Below are 22,917 nucleotides of genomic sequence, written 5' to 3'. Positions count from 1 at the left end.
ATAATGACTTTTAGAGTTACTATATTGCATTACATTAAATAAAGAACATTTGTAAATAGAACACTTATCAATGAAAAACTGGTAAAATGTATGAATGGGCGTTTTTTTCCAGTCAAAGTGACTGTAATCAAAGTTGACCCTAATGCTAATTATGTCAATTTCATGCAATTTGTATTAAACATGAACATTTCGCGAAATATCAATGCACCTATAGCAAATAAAAGAGGTTAAACTGGTTCAAAACTTATTTCTTACATATGTAAACAAAAACAATAAAAACAAGGTTTACAAATCGAAAAAAAGTTCACAACTTCATTATTTATTTTAACAACCATAATATCTGGTAATGTTTGACGATAGTCTTTAACTATTACATTATATTCAGATAACTAAACCAAGACTGATCTTATGTTTCAATACCACGCATAGGCGGATCAAGGGGGCCCTGTGGGGCCCGGCCCCCCTTTCATGGGAAATTTTCATTCCCCTTAGGAAATTTCCCCCCCCCTTAGGAAATTTTCTGGATCCGCCACTGGCACGTCGTATATTTAGTTCAGATGGTACATGTCGGTACATTCCATTGACCAGGAAGGCATATATTAAAGATCTATTAAATGTAATGCAAAACATAAGCAAGTTAGATATTGACCTGTATCTATATTTAATATTTTCGCGGAAATGTTCTAAAAATAGGAGAGGGAAAAGCCTTATTTATTAATGAAAATGACCTATTTATAGACTCGCCGCCATCATAGTAGACACCTTATTGAACTGAAGAAAATGGTTTGTTTTAGTGACAATAAGAAGATTAACTTCCAAAATTGTAGGTCATTATGCAGCTTAAAGATGAAGGTATGTATCTTTATCTTTTTTTTACTGAAATAATTATTGATATTGATGTTTATATGATTTTACCTGCTTCAATCGATTTTGCAACGATGTATACTGTATAAAATAGATCGAACAATAATGGCGTATTTTGCCCATATATATAGAGAAAATAGCTAACGAAAGTGTTCCGAAATACCCTTTACAATGTCATGGGAATATATGTTAGGATTCAATAAAAAATATTTTCCTTTGTAATGATCTTAGTGTCAAAATTAAGATAGACTGGAATTCTAATTCAATTAGAACCATGTGCATCATTTTAAAAGAATGAATGAATGAACGAACGAACGAACGAACGAACGAATGAATGAATGAATGAACGAACGAACGAACGAATGAACGAATGAATGAATGAATGAATGAATGAATGATTGACCGAACGAACGAACGAACGAACGAACGAACGAATGAACGAACGAACGAACGAACGAATGAATGAATGAATGAATGAATGAACGAATGAATGAATGAACGAATGAATGAACGAATGAATGAATGAATGAATGAATGAATGAATGAATGAATGAATGAATGAATAAATGAATGAATGAATGAATGAATGAATGAATGAACGAACGAACGAATGAATAAATGAATGAATGAATGAATGAAATGAATGAATGAATGAATGAATGAATGAATGAATGAATGAATGAATGAATGAATGAATGAATGAATGAATGAATGAATGAATGAATGAATGAATGAATGAATGAATGAATGAATGAATGAATGAATGAATGAATGAATGAATGAATGAATGAATGAATGAATGAATGAATGAATGAATGAATGAATGAATGAATGAATGAATGAATGAATGAATGAATGAATGAATGAATGAATGAATGAATGAATGAATGAATGAATGAATGAATGAATGAATGAATGAATGAATGAATGAATGAATGAATGAATGAATGAATGAATGAATGAATGAATGAATGAATGAATGAATGAATGAATGAATGAATGAATGAATGAATGAATGAATGAATGAATGAATGAATGAATGAATGAATGAATGAATGAATGAATGAATGAATGAATGAATGAATGAATGAATGAATGAATGAATGAATGATGGATCTTTTCAAGTTGCATGATTTAAATTACAGAGCTATTATGTGCTCTTACTTCTTACAGTTCTTCATTGCAAGTCTTCTTATATACCCCGTTTTGACATCAAGCAAACTATGCCCAAGAAATTATATTCGAAGAACTTCAGATGATTTTACTGAATACTGCTGCAAAAAAGTAGAAAACAACTGCAATGCGGGTAAGTAGCAAATAACAAACAAAAACAATCGTTTATATTAAGAAATAATTAAAATGTTGAAACTAGTTTTATGACTACTGCTGCCCATGTAACATATTATGTATATGTTGCTCACTCAACTTTAACAATATAAAGAGACTACAATCAACGGTCATGAAAATGGAAGGTTTAGCTAGCTATAAACCAAGGTTTAACCCAGCAATTACTTCGAAAAATGATTGTACCAAGTATAAATATTCCTCATATGAATATAAAGAGACAAGTCGGCAAGATAAGGGACACAATTGGATGTTCCAAGTCAGGAATATGACAGTTGTCATCCGTTCCATTGATGTTTTTGAGCTTTTGATTTTGCCATTTGATAACGGACTTTCCGTTTTGAATTTCATCGGAGTTCGGTATTTTTGTTATTACTTTTTGGATCCCATAAGAATTCGTATTGTTCGTTTAGAACACGTCCTCCAAACGTAACACGATCAAATTGTTTTTTTCATCCTTAAATATGATATCTGTATTACCGTATGTCATTCTTTTCTTGAAACTAAGTTTGACTAGCTCTTCAAATCTGTGTTTTAGTTTAGAAAGAACATATTTTGAGAAAATGCATGTACCAAGTCATGAATTTGACAGTTTTATCAATTCGTTTGATGTGTTAGATCTTCTGATTTTGCCATTTGCTGCGGGACTATCCGTTTGGGATTTTCGTCTGAGTTTAGTATTTTTGTTATTTTACTCTTTAGTGTAAGTGGTAGAAAGGTAAAATGTCTTTAACTATTGCAAGACGAAAGAGATTTTATGTACCATAACTTAAGTATTTTGAATTTTCTCCGATGAATATGACACTGACCTTGGGTAGATAGTTCTATAGTAACTCTAAACCCTTCATTCTTTGACTTTCTGATGAACATTGATGTTAATAGGTTGAAAAGAGGTTTCGTAGAGCACTTGACAACCCACGCAAAGGTAGATTGATATTTTGGTATCCAGTACAGTCAAGGAAGGTCAAGACCTTATTATGAGGTTGAAATTCTTCCAACACATAAAACTTATCCATGTTTAATATTTCATTCTTCTTTGATAAGTATATGTTAAGTAATAAAGTGAGTTTTTTTCAACCTAAATCTGTTATCAAATTTATATAATGTGATTCATAACAAAAGCAATACTGTTTGAGCTTTTCTGAAGAAACTACAACATATTCGTCAAGGAGGTTAGAGAAATGCAGATAAATGTAGCACACGTGTTCATAGATCTTTAAAAAATTTCCATTTTAAATTGTAACAACGACCTCACAGCCTTAATCCAACCTCAAACCCTAAATCCAATCTGAAAGAGTATCCCGGTTTTTTCTGTGCTTGTACCATTATTTTGAATGTTTGAAAGCCAGGTAAAGAGTTTTATTTTTTATTTTACTATTTTTGTCAATTTCAGGGGACAGTTATACCTCTGATCACACTTATATGATTATTTAAGCTATTTACCTCGAGAATTTTGGATAATTTGTGAATCTGATGGTTATTCATGAAGAGTGTATTTTTTAAATGTGCACAACACTTATTAAATAAAATCACATATTACATTAACTCGGATAACTCTGATTTTAGCATCTTTAATGCAATCCCTACATTTCTTCGATGACTCTTTTGCACAATGTTTATTAACTCTCAATAATTAATTTAGGAACCTTTGTTCAAAAATGTTCTAACGACATGGGAAAGGATATCTGCAAACCTTGCCCAGATGATACCTGGATAGCAGATGAAACAAATTCAGACTTACCTTTCCAATGTGAGGAATATTCTTGTCATTTAGGTAAGTTATATATAAGTTTAAGTTACCAGGACAAAAAGCCCCATTAATTTACCTTTCAACTCAATACCCTTATTAGCGGTTTATTTTCATAATGCTTATACTTGCTATTTTTGCCAAGGCGTTCTCAGTTTCTTTTCGAATTATGCGTTTGAATATCCCTTTATCATTTGGTATCATTCGCCTCCCTTTCTATAAGGATGCCGATTTATTACTATTTTACAACTTGTGAGTACCGTCCAATAATTAACACAAATGTGTCTTCTTACACCATCTTGTGGACAACTATACACTACTATTACTAGTACATCATTGCACTTATTTCTGTAATAATGATATTAAACGAGGTTCTTGACAGCCAATCCGTGAAAATTATTTTTTTTCAAACCATGTCTTCTTTTCTTTATGTTAAATACTTTTATTATTTATAGGTGCAAAAAGGGTCAACTATCTTTCGACATCAGGTTGCAGTCTACCGTGTGTTTGTGATACTTTTAATAACTTTTATGGACTTGACAGTTGCAATTGTAAGGTGTTTAGTGGAAATTGTAAGCCTGGGACAACACTTTCTATCAACGGATCATGTCTTTCGGACAGGTATTTAATAAAAGCCCTCAATTTATATTTATCGAATGAAATGTAGTTAAAACAATATGATTGAGAATAATGTTCATAATTCTATAAATCAAGTACACCAGAAAATTATTTATTTTGAAACAGACATTATTTTGTAGTGCCTAGAATTGTCTAAACAATAAGAAAACTCACATTTCGATTTGTTTCAGATTTTAAGATGTTCGCACGAAATAGAGCAAAAGCATTTGAAGCAAATCTAAAAAATACATGACACATTTTACTTTTCGAATAGAAAAGAAATATTTCAAAATGTATTATTCATCATTTTATTCATTTACAGGACTGTATATAGATAAATTTGGTCCTTTTTCTCCTTTAGAACTACAGATTCAGAAATGTGGATGGATAGATTATAGACAGATAATATAACTTTTGCTGCTGTTTACAATAGGGAATAGTTTAGAGCAAGATGTTTTTGTATTTAGGGTCTTTACTACGTACATAACAATAACATTTCCTAAAGCATGTCTTCTTTATATTGTTCTGAGAGTTTGACTGCCGTATTCAATAGTGTTTTTGAAGTTTACCAGATTTTTAGTTCAATTAAATCTTTTTTTATTCAAATAAAACACCAATTCAAAGTACAAGTCTTAACAATCTTGCAAGTAATATATGAGTATAAAAAATGCATTTTTTACTTTGTCTTATTGATAATGTATATCTCTCTGAACAATAGTCTTAATCAGTTAATTTACATCATCACATTCAACATTTCTTTCTGTTCTTCTTCATCAGAATAAAAGAAGATATATATACAGTAAAGCTAGAAAAACCAGTATACATTCCAAAACCAGAAATCACTGACAAGCATGGTAAGATCCCGCTTTCGATTTTGCATGACCGACGATTTAAATGGCTTCCTTCAGGTGATCAATGATTTTTTATACGTGAATGAACTATGTAATAGTTTGTGAGCATACAAGATTTAATACTGAATTTGTATCAAATAGTATGTATGAAATATACCGTAGTAGTTAATACTTACAACATATGCTACGCAGATGAACAAGTTATCAGTATGCTGGAGTTTCTTAATGTCAACGTATTTGTTGAGTGAGGAACAAAATATCAACTTTCACCTGCATATTGGATATACACTTTCTTACTCATTCTGTATTCGTGACCTTGTATCTGTTAATTAGGCTTTATAAAACGTCACCAGTGTCTGATTAGAAATCTAAAAATCCGGATTATGGCAAAGAACACGTTCTTTTTCTAAAAGAAAGATCATCGGAAGATACGAAGACCTATTTAATAAATATTCCCTATCAACTTCACACATAAAACAAGGCCGTTCAGTACTGGTTCTAGGTACTGACGTTGTTTTGTCATCTTAATTACGTGTTACAATGTCCTTTTTATTTGTTCTTGTATATTTTTAAAATTTACTGTTTAGTAAAAGTTTTGATAAAATACTTTTGTCTTGGCTCGGTATTTATACATCTCTCTTTTGTTTTAATTTGCTATGGTCAATTTTGTATTCTTGTCTTTCCTTTTTAAGTATGCACGGTGTCTATATGTCATTTTGTTTTTCTTTTCTTTAAATAGTTATTTAGTTGATAATGAATAGGATTAACACAATATTGATTGCTTGCCCCAATTTTTGATATTTTACCTATTTTGTCTTTTGTTTTGCTTATACAGTGTTTTCCGTAAAATGAATGATATAAGATTGCCATACAAATGAGAAGTTTAGCTAGCTATATAAACATTCAATAACTTAAGAATATGACAGATGTTTTCCATTCGTTTGGTGTGTTTTATCTTTGATTTTTCCATTTGATAAAAAAATAGTATTCGCTTTCAATTTTATTCCGAGTTCGGTATTTTTGTTATTTTACTTGTTACTACCAGGTAGTAACATTGAAATTGAATTATAGAGTTTTATTGTAAGTAATTATATTGAAACCACATACCTTTTTCCCAGTTAACAACATACTGTTTATTTCTCAATTTCCGATTCGGCTTGTTACTCGAAGTGCATCTCTTATAAACTGTGTCTCTAGCGTACCAAGAAAAGTTTATACCTGGAAACTCATTGCATGCCATCAGATCCAAAGCAAACATACAACACAAGTAAATTATATCATATTTCTTAGACTTCTGTGTATTATATGTGTATGGTAAGGACAGCATTTTACTCTTTTTGATATTGACTTTAATGACAATGATATTGTCTGATTTATATTTCAGTAGAGAACAAAAAAACAGCTATCAACGATAATGTACCTTATGTTGATATTTCGAGGTAATTTATGAATTCGAACAGCGGTATACTACTGTGCCTTTATTGGCACTTAAAAAAGCAAGTTATGTAATGATATTTTCATTTCGTTTTTAATAATTTTATAAATACACATATTATTAAAATGTGTACTTATTACTAGTATATTAAAAAAAATCATTATTTTAAAGGTTATATATCAGACATGACAGGATATTATTGCATAGCAGCTTTAGGTTTGCTTGACATCTCATGATTGTTTAATTGGTATTTTCTTTTATTATAGGCCCACAAGTACAGTGATTGATACAAATATCGAAGTATCCTCTTTGGGGAATAAAACAGGTGAGAATACTAAAGTAGACTGGAAACAAGTTAGTTCTTCCTATCCATAGATTTAGTAATGTTTCAAAATAATGACATATTTCCAAACTCTGGTTAACTTAAAGAGATATAGTTATATTGTTAAATCCTTTAGATAAAATGCTTTTGTATTGAAGCTTAACAAAGTTTGCGCCAAATCTCCTTTTATGTGTAGTATTTGAATGCAACACTTTAACATTGGTAAATATGATATTATACAAAACAATTCAAAAGATTTGATATGCTGTGGTTCATTTAGAAAATGTTTGTATATTACTGTTGATCAGTCTTTAATCTGGTGAAAAGGTTGGTGTGCTAACAGAATATAAAATTATAGATATAAAATTATATGAATTTCGATATTGTGAATACTCCTTAGTTGCATTGACATCACAGTATCGCTATTCACGCATTTGGGATTGCACATATTTGCAAGATGTAACATGTATATAACAGACAAATTTATTTTGCCGTACGACACTTTATGTTTTAACTCCAAGATCATGAATGAAATGCCTTTTACATAAGTAAAATATGTATTCAGCATACAAATTTCCATGTTTTTTTTTATCTCTTTTATGGTCTGAAAAGTGTCAACTACGTTTTTTATTTTCTTATTGAAGACCAATATCTAAACAAAAAATGAATCGTTTTTTTAATATTGTTTATTATATTCGAAGAATAATCATAAATTATAACCCTACTGTAGAAATCAAAACATAAAGAACCACAACTGCCATAATTTATTTAGACAAGTCATATCATTGCTCAATGAAGTAACGCTTTTGTGATTAAAGACGAAGTAGTTACTTTTTAAACATATTTTAGAAACGGAGACTAAGGAAATTGTGGATAACAACACCATTTTAAAAATGTACGTACTTATGATAAGCTAATGTGTTTTATTTAAAAAAAAAAATCAATGATTTTCATCCAATATGTATCTGCGTTAGTTTAACGATTTCCAGACGTCTGAAAAAATGAAAATTGAAACTGAAACAAATTACTAAATCGAATACATATGAAATATACGAAAGAGCTAAACGGTTTTAATTGCCAGGTTTTTTTTTGGGGGGGGGGGGGTGAGGGAGGGTTATTTTTTACATGCTTTTCTTGTCATTTTATGTATATTCATATAAAACATCGAAATATTTAATTGGCATGATTATATTCTATTGCGAAATACACTTAAACAAGTTATTCCAATTTACAAAGGTCGTATTAAAAAAATATCAAAAATATAAAAGTAAACAGTTCTGTAACTACTTCATCTGGCTTTTATAATTTTGGCTGTTTTGGTTGGGCACAGCATAAATGCTTTTGGCATGGTCTTTTATATATAAATAAAGGCAACAGTAGTATACCGCTGTTCAAAACTCATAAATCCATGGACAAAAAACAAAATCGGGATAACAAACCAACATATTTTGGTTTCCCAGCTGTTCGTCTCAAGTGTATATGCGTAGTTCCTATAGCACATAACACTTCCTTATGCACAGGTTTCCATAAAAAGATTGTATTTTTACAAGAGTATTTTTTTGTACATAAATTAGGCCGTTAGTATTCTTGTTTAAATTGTTTTAAATTGTCATATCGGGTCCTTTGTTAGCTAACTATGCGGTATGAGCTTTGTTCATTGTTGCGGAGAGTTGTCTCATTGGCAATAATACCACATCTTTTTTTTATATTTACACATCTATCTATGTTAGTATATTGCTTGTGCATGAAAGTCTTTTATTATCATAAATATCATTATCTCTATCTAACAGTATTTTCAACAATCAATTTAAAGTTCTGTACAATGTTATGGGGCATAGTATCTGTTTCTACAAAAAATTTCTAAATATACAGTTGAAGACGAATTTAAATTCGCATCGTTCATCACATCGTACAAAACCCCAGTAAGTGTACAAGGTTGTACGCAGCTCGTGTGAAATTTAAAAAAAAAGAAAGACTAAAATCAATTTAAAAAATCTAAAATACCAAAAATGTTGAACTAATGAAGCAAACTTTAGTAACTCACCTTTCAGACAACAAAAGAACGCTGTCGAAAACGGAGGTGTGGGTTGGAAAACAGTTTGAGCACGAGAAATTCCTTCAGTAGTACTTACTCATATTGAAGTATTGGTATTTTTAACAATATAACAGTATGCGTATTGTTTATTGAATTAATACTTTGAAGACTAGTAACTTCTGCACAACTTATTTCTTTATATCTTAACTATGATCTTTATTTTTTTCTGCAGACTTAAAACGGTTCTTTTTATTCTGATTGTGATTGTGTGTCTTTTACTACTAGCATTTTTCGGAATGAGAAAATTCAGACGTAAGAAAGGTAATTCATAGATGTTAACCTTTTTATAATTATTTAGCAATTTCTGTTTTTTTTTCAAGCTCAATATTCATGTATAATTATTTGCACTTAACTTTTCAGTGCTCTCGACGAAGTTGAATTATTTTGTACACCTGTATTGTGTTCCCTACTCTCCAGTATTGTTTTATTTTACAATTACATTGCAAAAAAGAACACTATCGCAGCATGCTCTAATAAGTAATGTAACTACGTGTCATCCAAAGTAACAAGAGAGATATGATCTTAATTAAGATAAATTTAACATAAACATAAATCATGTGCACTTTTCAAAACTGATATGAATAGCGTTTTCCCAAAGTTATCTGGTAGATCATTCCCAAAAACAGCATTTGCATACGTAATAAAAATATCATAAGTTGAAGTTCGAACCCAATGAAACAACTATATAATTGATAAATGTTAGAATAATAAAAATATGTTGCTTTGAAATCTTTAAATGCAAATAAAAAAAGTCCAACATATGCTGATATTTAGAATAGCTATGTCAAATCATGTTCAATCTATATAAATAGTAAAGAGCATGTCTATTTTTTTTCTAATCTTGTTTTTCAAACAAAAAATATTGTGCAATGTAATTTTTAATGCAGGGATGATACGTGAATCTTCAAGTTCCCCAGAGAGTCCAAACTCACAAGATGACGAAGACATTACTGATGTGAAGATCACAGATTGCACATACGTTAAATCAACGGATTCCGGAATATCTCTAATAACTACATCGTCACAAGATTCAACTGAAAAGAGAATTCAAGATGAGTCACCATTAAGGACCATAACACCATTTCGAGACAAGCAAGTTGCCTTTGTTTTCCCTACACCACATGATTCTGGTAATTAAGATATATATAGTTTTACTTCATATCATCGTAACACAGTTTCGAAAAACAGCAAGTTACATGCAAAGACCCAAACTAAAGTGAGAGACTCGTTATTTGTATCTAAATATGAAGATGTTGTTTGTTTGTCCATGAGACAACTTTCCAACCGATACCAAATGACATAGAAGTAAACAACTATAGGTCATTGTACGGCATTTACAAATGTACAAAACCCATACAGCATAGAATTATATCCGTTAGTCGGTCTGACAGTATCTTGGTTTCTGTCTGCTTAACAAAATGCTTAATATTGGAAATATGTAATGGGAGAAAGCTCGTTCAGAAATAAGTGTAGAAAGCTTTTTAGGCAAACTTTGATATATGGTAATTTTAAATTGTTATCAAATGTACCAGGATTGTAATTTAATACGCCAGACGCGCGTTTCGTCTACATAAGATTCATCAGTGACGCTCAGATCAAAATAGTTATAAAGCCAAACAAGTACAAAGTTGAAGAGCATTGAGGACCCAAAATTCAAAAAAGTTGTGCAAAATACGGCTAAGATTATTGTGATTATCACAGATTTGAATTTATTTATAGTTCCTCATTTTTCACAGCTGAAGATAACCAAACAACCGTTCCATTACTGGCAACATATTCTAATGAAACGCCCTTAATGGCATTATCAACTTCTTCCAGAGATTACATCATTCAACAAGGACCAGAGTTGTAGTTAAAGATGGATGCAGATAGGAAGAACCGACAATTCAGATATCTAAGTGTTATTGATTTAATGAGAAATGTCTTATTGTCTCTGTATTTGTTTTATACCAATAATTTCTATTGAAAAGGCATTCAAATTTACTAAAATTCGCAGTAGCAAATACTTTATCTAATGTTTTAGCAATTCCTGGTCCATTTTTAAAAAAGTCATCATAATATTAACGCAAAAAAACCCAAGCAGTTTGAAATAATTGACAAAGGAGTAGGTCCGGTAAGGGCCAGTTTTCTACTCAAATTTCAGCTTCATCCGATGAAAGATGTTCGACACTTTTTAGACACTAAAATGTCTTCTTCGGTCATTTCAATTATTTTATGTGAAAGATTTGACCTGATTTATTCATTTAAGACTCTCCAACTCAAGCTGAAGTATGAAAAAACTATCAAATACTAATATGCCATTATATGTCACTTTCAGATGTTTTTTGTCAAAAATGAATGTGGCCACATCTGTGTTCACTCTAAACCTTTGTTATGTATTATTATGAAATACAACTTATATTTGAATTTTAAGAATAAACACAAATGCTGCAACTTCCAATTAAGGTTGAAACCGAATAAAATTTTACTCAAATGCTAAAATTATGAAGATATCAGTAATTTAGCATAACTTAAGGATGCTAGTAAACTGATATTTGTGCATTGTATTGTCAAAATCAGTCCATATTTATTTAGCAGAAGTATTCTACTTTTCAATAAATAGCTAAAAGTTAACATTTTAACAATTTTGTAAAACTGCTATAATTTGGGTTCAAAAAGGGGTCTAACTGAACCTACTCCTTTTCAGAATTCATAATCCAAAAATATATGAAGGAAATCCGTTAACTAAATCCATTTTATAGTCATTTGTTTAAGATGGCATAAGAAATAAAAAAGTAAGGTTTAACTTTTTTCTAAGATTTAAAAATGTTGATAAAATAAGGTTAATTTCCACAGTACTGTATAATACAAAATGTAACATTTATGACATATATTTAGTCTACAGTCGGAACAAAACATATGTAAAGAGTCCGACAAATAATATTTATAAATTCAATAACATTGTATCACAAATTTTAATTATCTGAAACTTTAAAAAAATTCTTAATTAAAGAAAGTCAAAAGTAGTTATCAAAAAGTTAATATTATGTTTTCCGTTTCACCTTGTCTTTTTTCAATCACGTACTATTATAAAGGAAGTCTGAGTGTAAACTTGTATTGTGATAATCATTTTTGAGTGATATTGAACAATATGTATAAGTGTTATTATCATTTTCAACATGTAGTCTCTCAGAGATTTGACTTGTACGTTTAGCATCAATGATATTTTTGCAAATGTAAAAAAAAATGTCATTTCAGAGACACATGTAAATGCGGTATCGATCGGTACCCATAAAATCCAAAATGCTCTAGAGAAGGTCCACTCTCACTATAAAAGCCAGAGTTGCAGCTGTCTACGATATGTCAAAAGGCTTCATACCAACAACTCTGTGACTAATTTTATAAAAACAGTTTATTTATCTACATGTACGTCTCACAGTTTTTTTAGAGGAACAAAATCGTTCGAAAAAATTATTTTATTAAAGGCACACTTTGAATTATTGAAAGAGGCTCGAGTAAACTTGTATACTTCAAACATTAATTTTCAATAAAATAGATGATTGGCCTGACAAATTCATATAGAAAGAATACTTTTTCATCACGTCAGTAAGCAATATTTTTACATAATTAGTTCTGTGTTAACAGCTCTTGAATACGTAGTCAGCATCTCTTGGTAAAGAGAAGTGGGAGTGGTACCAGAGGTATTTGGTGCTTCATGCCGTTTGATTTTGATAATTTATGAATTATTAAATGACCAACGGTATACCGACTATAAAATGTCATGCTATGCATTCAGGAGGTACCCTCTTTAAGAGGTTTTATCTGTTTGCCATTGATGATACTTTAGTCAACCTGTATATGATATGTATAATTATGTATCATATACTAGTACATTTATTATGTGAGATGTCTATGAATGAACATAAGAAAGTGTCATGCATACAGACATCTCCTAAAGGTCTATTATACAAGGTATAATACGGTCTGAAGGTGGGTTATGGTGTAAGGTATGTTGTCAAAGGTCGATCCGATCATTAAAATTGTGTTTCACTTCTATTCCAAATGATTGGTTTTAAATCTAAAAAAAATGTTATCTGTTCTGTCTCAAATATTGCTTATACATGTAAAACAGTATACAAAAATCTTAAGTTAAGGTTGTATTCTATTTTTGTCACAGTTTTTATCTTATTAAAAACAAATGTTAATAATACAAAGTTTCGAATGAATAAAGAAGTATATTTTAGGCTTTTTCAGACATAATTTGACTGATTTTGGTCCTATTTAGTCCTTGCTCTTGAGCTGAAATTATTTTATAAGCTACTATTACTTTTCTGCTACAAAAATGTTAGATTTACAATTTTTGATCGACCGTCGTATAGTGAGTCATAGACCGTTCTGCTACGAAAACATGCGTTGTAAAGGGCTTCCTTTAAACAATACTCTATAAATAAAAATATCGCTGTCAATTTAGGAAACACGAGATCGATTAGTATGGTGAAGTATTTTAAACAAATAGTAAGAACTTGATACTCTATAGTGATTGAAATATTAAGACATTTATTGTTGTCCTTGATCGTCACAGATAATTTAGGTCTGTAACAGTTAGCTACCAAACTCATCATCTCATCATCAGTACTCTGATATTCACAAAAACGAATATATCTTACAATGGTCCCGATTGTGACAGTTTTTATGAGCGATTCTTTATTGAATTTTCCTTAGAGTTCAGTTTTTTTGTATACTTCTATGGTACATATTTGGTGTTTTTTTAATAATTTTTATGGTACATATGCGGAAATTTTAACAATAAATTTCATAGATTCCCAAAGGGAAATTACTTCAAATATATCATAATTAAATTGTGAACAAACTAGTTCGAAATGTTGCATTGGCTGATAGGAAGTCGTTTCTTTGCATGTTTCTACGTAAGCAGAAGTAACCCATAGGCGAAGCATGTGTAAATATGTAAATTTATATTTTATTTTTACCAATGTATCCTTATTTGTTGAGTTGATTCAATTGAATTGTAACATAATTAAACCTATTTAATGTTGTGTTAAAGGGGCATTTATCTACGTAAAATAAAATATAAATATTAGGTTTAACTTATTTTTTGTTTGTTCAATCATAAATGAAAGTCAAATAGTGAAATAATACGCAAATTTTATTCAATTTGTCAAAATAAGAAAAGAAACACCGTTGATGAATTATTCTCTTGCAAGTGAATAATTCGAGCTCTTTAAGTCCGTATTCTTGTGACCTTCAATTTCATCCCTAAGCTAGAGATGGGCTACGCATGTATATGGCTATTGATAAAAAAAATAAACGTTTAAGATGAAACAAGAATGAATCATTTGGTTGACTTATTCGATCCACAAAAAAAATCATTCTTATACTATTAATTAGTTGTCAAAGGTATCAGGCTTATAAAAACCATGATACACATATCTTTTTTATACCTATAATATGATATCAAAGAGACCTAGAATACCCCAATTTCAAGTGTTCGTTATATAGATATATCTATATTATTTATAAATCTGGTCATTATGACCGTCGGCAGTAAGTTATAAATCAAATATCAGAATTTGAGTAAAATCGGTGGACACAAATTTGACAGCTAATGCCCCTTTCAGAATATTAAAGATTTTTATATTCATTATAAATAATTATTTTTCAAATGTCTTTTTTTTAGATGTTGTTAATTAGTACTATCTTATACGCTTGTTGTGTTTGCAATTTGTTTTAATTTTAGATTGTTCTCTTATATCTAGTTTGGAAATTATACCATGCATTCTTATTTCAAAATATTTTTAAATCAACATAAAAGACACATTTCTACTGTTCTAAAATCCGAAGAAAGACTTTTGTTTCTGTTTTGCCGTTTGGTTGTAATAATTGCATATACATGTACTTCCTTATATATAAATGTATCAATTACAAACAAAAACCATTAAGCTGTTGAAGATCTTACTTTACCAAGGACGAAAAGGCAGAAAAAGACAACTTTCATAGTTTATAAATCACCAAAAGAAAATAATTATAAAATTGAAAGAAAAAATAAAACATATGTCAATGAGACAGAATCCAAAGGAGACAAAACTGACCTAGAGACAAAAGTCAACATTGATTTTGAAGTTTGGTGAAAAGTTTGAATCAACATTAAATAATAATGTTAAGAAATATATTATGAAATTTCATTTTCCCACTTTTCAAACACTGCCAACATTTTTGAATGGCGTCTTCTAACACATACGTAATTAACGACAAATTTACTGAAGTATTTGGCGGAAAGTTGTCGCAATGGAATTCAGCGTATTAGGCAAATAAATCAGATGTATTGCAAAAGAACATTTGAAATAACAATCTTACGTGATCTTACGTATGTGCACAATTTCAAACCTGTACATGTGTACTACTTCTTTCCGTGCAATAGTAAAGAGCGTACAGAATAAAGTCTCAAATACACAGCAGAATAATTTTTTTGCTATTAATTATTCAATTTTCGATAATCTGTTTGATCAATTCAGAATTTTAAAAAGCTTCGTGTGAGAAAAAGCTTTACACATTCTATAGACATCTGTCTTTTTTGAAGACCATACTTTGAACTCTAGATATCTTTTCGATATTTCGTGTCGCTTGGTTTTTTGCTCATTGACTTGTACTCAACTTCTATTTTTATTTAAAAACATATTTATAAATATACCACTTAAATATTAATGTTATTGTGTGCGATTTTGAAATACATTGTATTTAAAGTATATGTTAAAACTTTAAAGATTTAAAGACACATTTATGCTTTCATCATCTTTGTTATTTTTATAAAATGACATTGAGTTCTTCATAGAGTGTTTTATTATACAGTATCTATAATAACAATTATGTTTCTTTTTGGTAAAGGTTTAATATATTTAATTGTTTTTATTATTATAAACAACTAATAAAAGTTTGTTTTCAACAAGAGTTGTGTTTCAATTTTTGTATTTGAACCAGATTGAAAACTGTTTAACGTTCTTACACAAGTATTTTCTATCCTAACTTAAAGATGAATTGAATGGGTTGGTCCTGTTTTGATTCTTATAAAAGAATGACCAACGTAGATACAAGTATGTAGTCTAATGGATATTGAAAACAGGATTAAAACCGTCAACCAGCTCGCGTCCGTACAATTTATAAAGGGATGATTTCAACTCCACCACTTGAAACTCTTGGTTGGATAAATCAGAGATACTATACTGCATTTACATGTTTCTGTCCAAATGTATCACTTCTACCATAAATTTTCAATTCGGTTGCTTGATAAATCAACAGACATTATTATTTCACATGTATGAGGGGCCTGATTGGGAAGGGGTGGGGTCTCATCACGATTCACGACTTGTTTTTTGTCAATCACGATTCACAGAAAATAATTTTCCATGATCACGGATCACGAAAATATATTAAAAAAATCTGTAGAAAATCGGAACACCATAGCGAAAATGCGCCGGTTACGAAGAACGAAAATAACCTATCAGGCCCCTCATGTATATGCAACCATGTTTTAAATTCGCTCGATACTGATTGTTTTCATTCGCTTATTAATGTCTGTCTGTAACATGTGCTGTTGGTTGTTTTTATACGCCCGTCAAAATTTTGACGGGACGTATTATGGTATACAAATGTCCGGTGTCCGTCCGTCCGTCTGTATGTCCGTCTGTCTGTCCGTCTGTCTGTCCGTCCGTCTGTCTGTCTGTCTGTCCGTCTGTCTGTCCGACTGTCTGTCCGACTGTCTGTCTGTCTGTCCATCCGTCTGTCCGTCTGTCTGTCCGGCGTAAACATGTCGAACTGTAACTTGAGAAAGACTTACCTAATTTCATGAAACTTAATATAGTTGTTTTTTATGATGGTCAAATGATCTGTTTACTTTTTGGTGAAAATAAGATTTAAACTTTTTGAGTTACGGCACTTTGTAACTAAAACAGGGGTGTGTTTTTTCACATGTCGCACCGTATCTCAAAAACGATTCTTGATTATTGCTTAAAATTTTAGACATTTCTTAGTTATATTAATCTTAATATCTGTATACTTTTTGGTGATGATTCAAAATTTCATTTTTGAGTTATTGAGTTTTTGTAAAAAAAAGGGGGAGGGTTTTTTTACATGTCGCGCCGTATCTCAAAAACGATTTATGATTATTGCTTAAAACTTTACACACTTCTTTGTAATATTAATCTAAAGATCTGTATACTTTTTGGTAATGATTCAAAATTTAATTTTTGAGTGTTATTGAGTATTTTGTAAAAAAGGGGGAGGAGGTTTTTACATGTCGTGCCGTATCTCAAAAACGATTTATGATTATTGCTTAAAACTTTACACACTTCTTTGTTATATTAATCTAAAAATCTGTATAGCTTTTGGTTTGATTCAAAATTTTATTTTAGTGATATTTGTAAAAAAAAAATCAGGGGGGGGGGGGTGGTTCTCAAAAGCAATAAATGGTTATTGCTTAAAACTTTCTCAGAAACCATTTATGATTATTGCATAAAACTTCCACACAAGACGTCGGGCGTATCATGCGCTCAAGGCGCAGCTGTTTATTTAGAAATGTGGTTGCGGTTTTTTTTTCAATTGATCTGTCAAATATGACTAGATATTTATGTAACAATATAATTGAATTTTGACAAATTAAATAATCATCGTTATACCACCTTTACATTATCATCTTAAAATTTTAAATTAGTATACCTTAATTAAATGCATTAAATATTTTAACATTAAAGATTACTTGATATAAAGCAATAGGTTTGTTATATTGTTAAATTTTGTATTCACAGAATCAGATTCAAACAAGACTCAGATCGAGATGTTTTTGTCGACAGTCCCAGAAGCCGATACATCACTAGCTCAAGAGCAATTATATATCACACCCGATAATCTTCTACAACTCGAAATGCCTTTATCGTCATCAACAGAACATGAACAGACACAGATGTACAAACCGTTCTCAACTCATGAAATAATTCAACAAAGACCTTTAGAAGTAGAAAATATACAATATCACTAGAATTTTCATTCAGAACTTGTTAATGTTCAACAGGACTTTGGTTCAACTCTTAGTAACTTAGATAGTAGTTGATTGTTAAACAGATTAGATACTCATTTAAGAACTGAATAGACAATTGTACATATATGAAAATAAAATCGTCTGAATAATTAGAAATATGGATCAGAACTTGAGAATATCGGTACTAAATATTCATGAGTTAAATGAATTTGTGCATGCTGTATAAATTAAATACCTTCAATTCTATTGCATTTCATTTCAAAATATAACTTTTTTAATCATGTCTTTATTGTAAACCCTTATATGAATGAAATGGATGTGATTTTTTTAAAGGGACTATTACACACATGCACTTTTTGATCGACAATATATTTGTTGAGTTTGGAGGATTTATATTTCAACAGACAATCGGTATTCCAATGGGTACTAATTGTGCACCCCTGCTGGCTGATTTGTTTTTGTACTCGTATGAGGCAGAATTCATTCAAAACCTTCTAAAAGACAAAAAGAAAAAGCAGCTTGCGAAATTATTTAATTTTACTTTCCGATATATTGATGATGTTCTATCATTGAATAACCCATACTTCAGCCAATACTTACATCTCATATATCCAAGTGAACTTGAAATTAAGTATACTACTGATACTAGAAGGACTGCTTCATACCTTGATCTTTTCCTCAATATTGACGTAGATGGACGACTTCACACGAAAATCTATGACAAACGGGACGATTTCAACTTCCCAATTATCAATTTCCCATTTCTCAGCAGTAACATACCATCTGCCCCTTCGTATGGTGTTTACATATCACAATTGATACGTTATTCACGTGCTTGTTCACACTATACGGACTTCATATACAGGAGTGTGCTACTTACGCAAAATCTTCTCCAACAAAGTTATGAGGAGGACAGATTAAAATTGACACTCCGTAAATTTTATGGACACCATCACGAATTGGTGGATCCATACGATGTGTGTTTAACCAAACTAGCTAAGGACATTTTTATCACATGGTAGATTGTGGTTTGTCATTATGTCGTCTAATATTTTAATTACCAAACGTGACTTATTCCCGATTGTGACTGTTTTGCTGAATGTGAATTCGCATTACTATAAGACGTGTTACGGTACTTGTCTATCCCAAATTCATGTATTTAGTTTAAATGTTTAATGTTATATTTGTAATTCTCATCGGATTTTGTCAAATGTGTTGACGTCTTTTCTATTATATTTATGTGTTATGGAAACAAAAATTAATCACCGCCGTCATTTATTCGATTTAATTTTGGTCAACATAATCTGTACGACAATTTACGTTTGAAGTTGGATTCATAACAAAGTGCACATATATATATATTATAGTTAATTGCTATTAATAAGTATTGCAATATGCATTGTGTTTAAATGCAATATCAGTATTTAGTTCTATTTTAATCTTTAATCAATCCTAATTCTATCTTACTTTTGAGATATAGTTTTTCATATGTGACGTAATTTTTAATGCCTTTTCACCATCGTATGTGACGTCATTTTCATAATTTACTGCGTTGAGGCCTGGACTGAGTCGGGTGTGTCTATTCTGTGTTGGTCATTCATTATGTATTCGTGTTTGTTTTATGTAATGAGTTAATACTTCAGTTTCATTATGTATATCTGTTATATTCATTTGATAAAATTTACTGTTTGCAATAGCATTAATTGTTCTAAATAATAAGGATGTTTTTATCCCAAACATAAAAATTTAGCCGTATTTGACACAACCTTTTTCAACTTTTGATCTTCAGTGCTGTACAACTTTGTACTTTTTTTCGCTTTCGATCTTTTATATCTGGGCGTCACTGGTGAGTCTTGTGTGGGCGAGGCGTGTTTTTGGCGTATTAAATTTTAAACCTGATGCTTTTTGTTATTCATTAACAAGGGAAACAACTCCAGTCTAAACGGATGACACCAAAAACAAATAATTTGGTAGAAATATATTATTTACCTTTTCTTTTTAGTTTTTTCATTTCTAAATATTGGCCTTTTTAAAAGTTGTAACAGAGCTGGAGGGTATCATTTATCAGTTTATGATTTCTAAATAAAAGAAACATAACCCCGTTGAATTTGACAATATACACTAAAACTTTTACGAAAGTTTTTATTTTTAAAGTAGTACACTAAATCAGGTACTACCAAGATAGCACTCTCTTGTATCTATACTGAACATAACTGCACAATATCAACACTTGCAATTTATTACACACAAATATGTTATAACAATACATTACAGATTCTAATTATACATACACAGTAATATATATTATATATTTTTTATTCTACAACGTAAGTTCAAGAATCTTTTATAAGTGAGGGTGCTATCTTTAGTCAAATTCAATATACAGAGAATCACAGTTTACCAAGGACGTACGAGCCGCGGTATAATTGTATTAATGTATATACCATGTACGGGAATATGTCGGACCCTTCTAGGATTTGCATATTTGTAAAAGTCAGATATGTCTATCAAAGAGTATAAGATACTTACATTTTTCATGTATAAACAACAAACACACCTATTTACCAATGCATTTAATATTCATAAACAAAGAAAGCTAAGTTACAAATGATGGAATAATAAGTTCACATATATTTCTTTTTCGTACTTTAAATTAACCAAAAGATAATCAAGATAATTAAAATAAACACTATAGTTCAGATTTAAATAAGATTAAATTTAAGGGAAAAAAAAAAACAAAAAAAACTCACAAATTTCTATAATATGAATATATAATATAGGCTTATACCTAAATAATGATAATTCTAAAACATTTACTTGAAATGTTTTTATATAAGGTAATCTGGCGCAATACCCGCAAGGGTAGTCGCCATTAAACTCTATTTAGTAGTAGTAATGATCATTCTCAGTTCATCATGGCAAATGCACAGTTAGATATCAAGTTTACAACAAATAGATTATTGGAAATGCTCTACCCGTAACTGCCCTGCTACTGTCAACACACACAACAACATACCAACCAAAGTGGATGCTAATCACAACCATCCCTCAGACAGAATGCAACTCAGAGTAGACGATGTATTACAACGTATGAAATCTCGTTGTAAAGATGAACTCACTGCAATACCAACTATTTATGAAGAAGAATTGGTAAAACTACGAGACCGGGAATGGAATGATGACACACACCAACTAGTAGAACACATACCAACCTTCTACTCATGCAAAGACCAGCTTTACAACGAGAGACACAAGCTAATACCAGCACTACCAACAACAGTAGAAGATATCACAGTGGATGGTGAATGGGCTCAAACTACTACTGGCCAACCCTTCCTACTTGCAGATGATAACACCAATGGGCGAATGCTTGTGTTCAGTACCCAAGAGAACCTATATCATCTAGCAGCAGCAGACACCATCTACTGTGATGGAACATTCTATGTTTGTCCAACACTGTTCTACCAGCTGTACACATTCCACGCCAAAGTTGATGGTACTATGTTTCCACTGGTTTACTGCTTCCTACCCGGTAAAGATCAGCAGATGTACACAAGGCTACTTACTATTATTAAAGATTTATGTAACCAATACAACATCCTTCTACAACCAGCCAAGATGTTCCTCGACTATGAAATAGCCATCAGAAATGCAGCAACTTCAGTCTTCCCAGATATCCACATCAAAGGGTGCTTTTTCCACTACACCCAGTGTATCTGGAGAAATGCACAGAAGCATGGTCTGCAAACTGAATATAATGAAAAGGGCGACATTCACGAACTTGTTCGGAGAGCTGCAGTACTGCCACTGTTACCACCCAATACAATTGAAGATGTTTGGTTTAATGCACTTGAAGACATCGATGATTCAGATACGACTACACCAACACTTAGCTTTACTGACTATGTAACCAGCTACTGGGTAGAGAGCAACCAAAGTCTGTGGAATCACTATGCAACAGAAGGTCCTAGAACAACAAACCATTTAGAAGGTTGGCATAGTAAGCTAAAGAAATTAGTAAAGGCAGCTCACCCAAACATCTTTAGTATGATTAGTTTGTTAAGACAAGAAGAAGCCTTCCATGCTCTAACATTGATCCAGTACAGAGCTGGCGGGAAACGTATCCCAAGAAAGAGGAAGTACAGGGAAATTGATGACAGACTCCAAACACTGAAGATAAGATTACAGAATGATGAACTTACTCCAGTGGAGTATGGAGATGCTGCTTCTCATCTCCTGCACATTGATTAAGACTTTGTATTCTTTTATATGTTCAATCATGTTCAATGTATTACTATGTGAGTGCTATGAATAATGTCAATTTAGTATACTTTTGGTGCTTTGTTTAGTGTGACTCAAAATTTAGTGCTTTGGTTTAAAAAAATGATTTAACATTGATATTTCAAATGATATCATTTACTTATATATATATATTATTGTAAATAATTGCAAATACTTGTGCATGTCATTATAGCTATAAATTCATATTGTGCTTTTGAATACTATTTACATAAACTGTGCTATGAAATTATTAAATGAAATAAAAGATTGTGATATAAATTATTCTTTTTCTTTATTTTCTGCAAGAATTACCTGGATTTACCTTGATTCATTAG

At 30.8% G+C, this 22,917-nt stretch overlaps 2 protein-coding genes across 2 annotated transcripts; both read left to right on the top strand.

Annotated features, from left to right (window-relative positions):
- Nucleotides 1–745: 745 nt before the first annotated feature.
- Nucleotides 746–16,210, top strand: LOC139499874 (uncharacterized). The gene is made up of 11 exons (XM_071288450.1): nucleotides 746–852; nucleotides 2,038–2,170; nucleotides 3,851–3,982; nucleotides 4,411–4,576; nucleotides 5,351–5,427; nucleotides 6,809–6,863; nucleotides 7,126–7,184; nucleotides 8,031–8,076; nucleotides 9,449–9,537; nucleotides 10,164–10,406; nucleotides 11,013–16,210. Exons 1-11 carry the CDS (start codon nucleotides 781–783, stop codon nucleotides 11,126–11,128), a joined length of 1,188 nt encoding a protein of 395 aa, XP_071144551.1. The 5' UTR covers nucleotides 746–780; the 3' UTR covers nucleotides 11,129–16,210.
- Nucleotides 16,211–21,358: 5,148 nt separating this feature from the next.
- Nucleotides 21,359–22,552, top strand: LOC139500378 (uncharacterized). Its single transcript, XM_071289121.1, has one exon. It carries the CDS (start codon nucleotides 21,359–21,361, stop codon nucleotides 22,550–22,552), a length of 1,194 nt encoding a protein of 397 aa, XP_071145222.1.
- Nucleotides 22,553–22,917: the final 365 nt, after the last annotated feature.

The sequence above is a fragment of the Mytilus edulis genome, chromosome 13 (genome assembly GCF_963676685.1).
Source record: "Mytilus edulis chromosome 13, xbMytEdul2.2, whole genome shotgun sequence".
NCBI classification, from domain to species: domain Eukaryota; kingdom Metazoa; phylum Mollusca; class Bivalvia; order Mytilida; family Mytilidae; genus Mytilus; species Mytilus edulis.
Note: the sequence above shows the minus strand (reverse complement) of the source record. Positions and strands in the feature narration are given on the sequence as shown.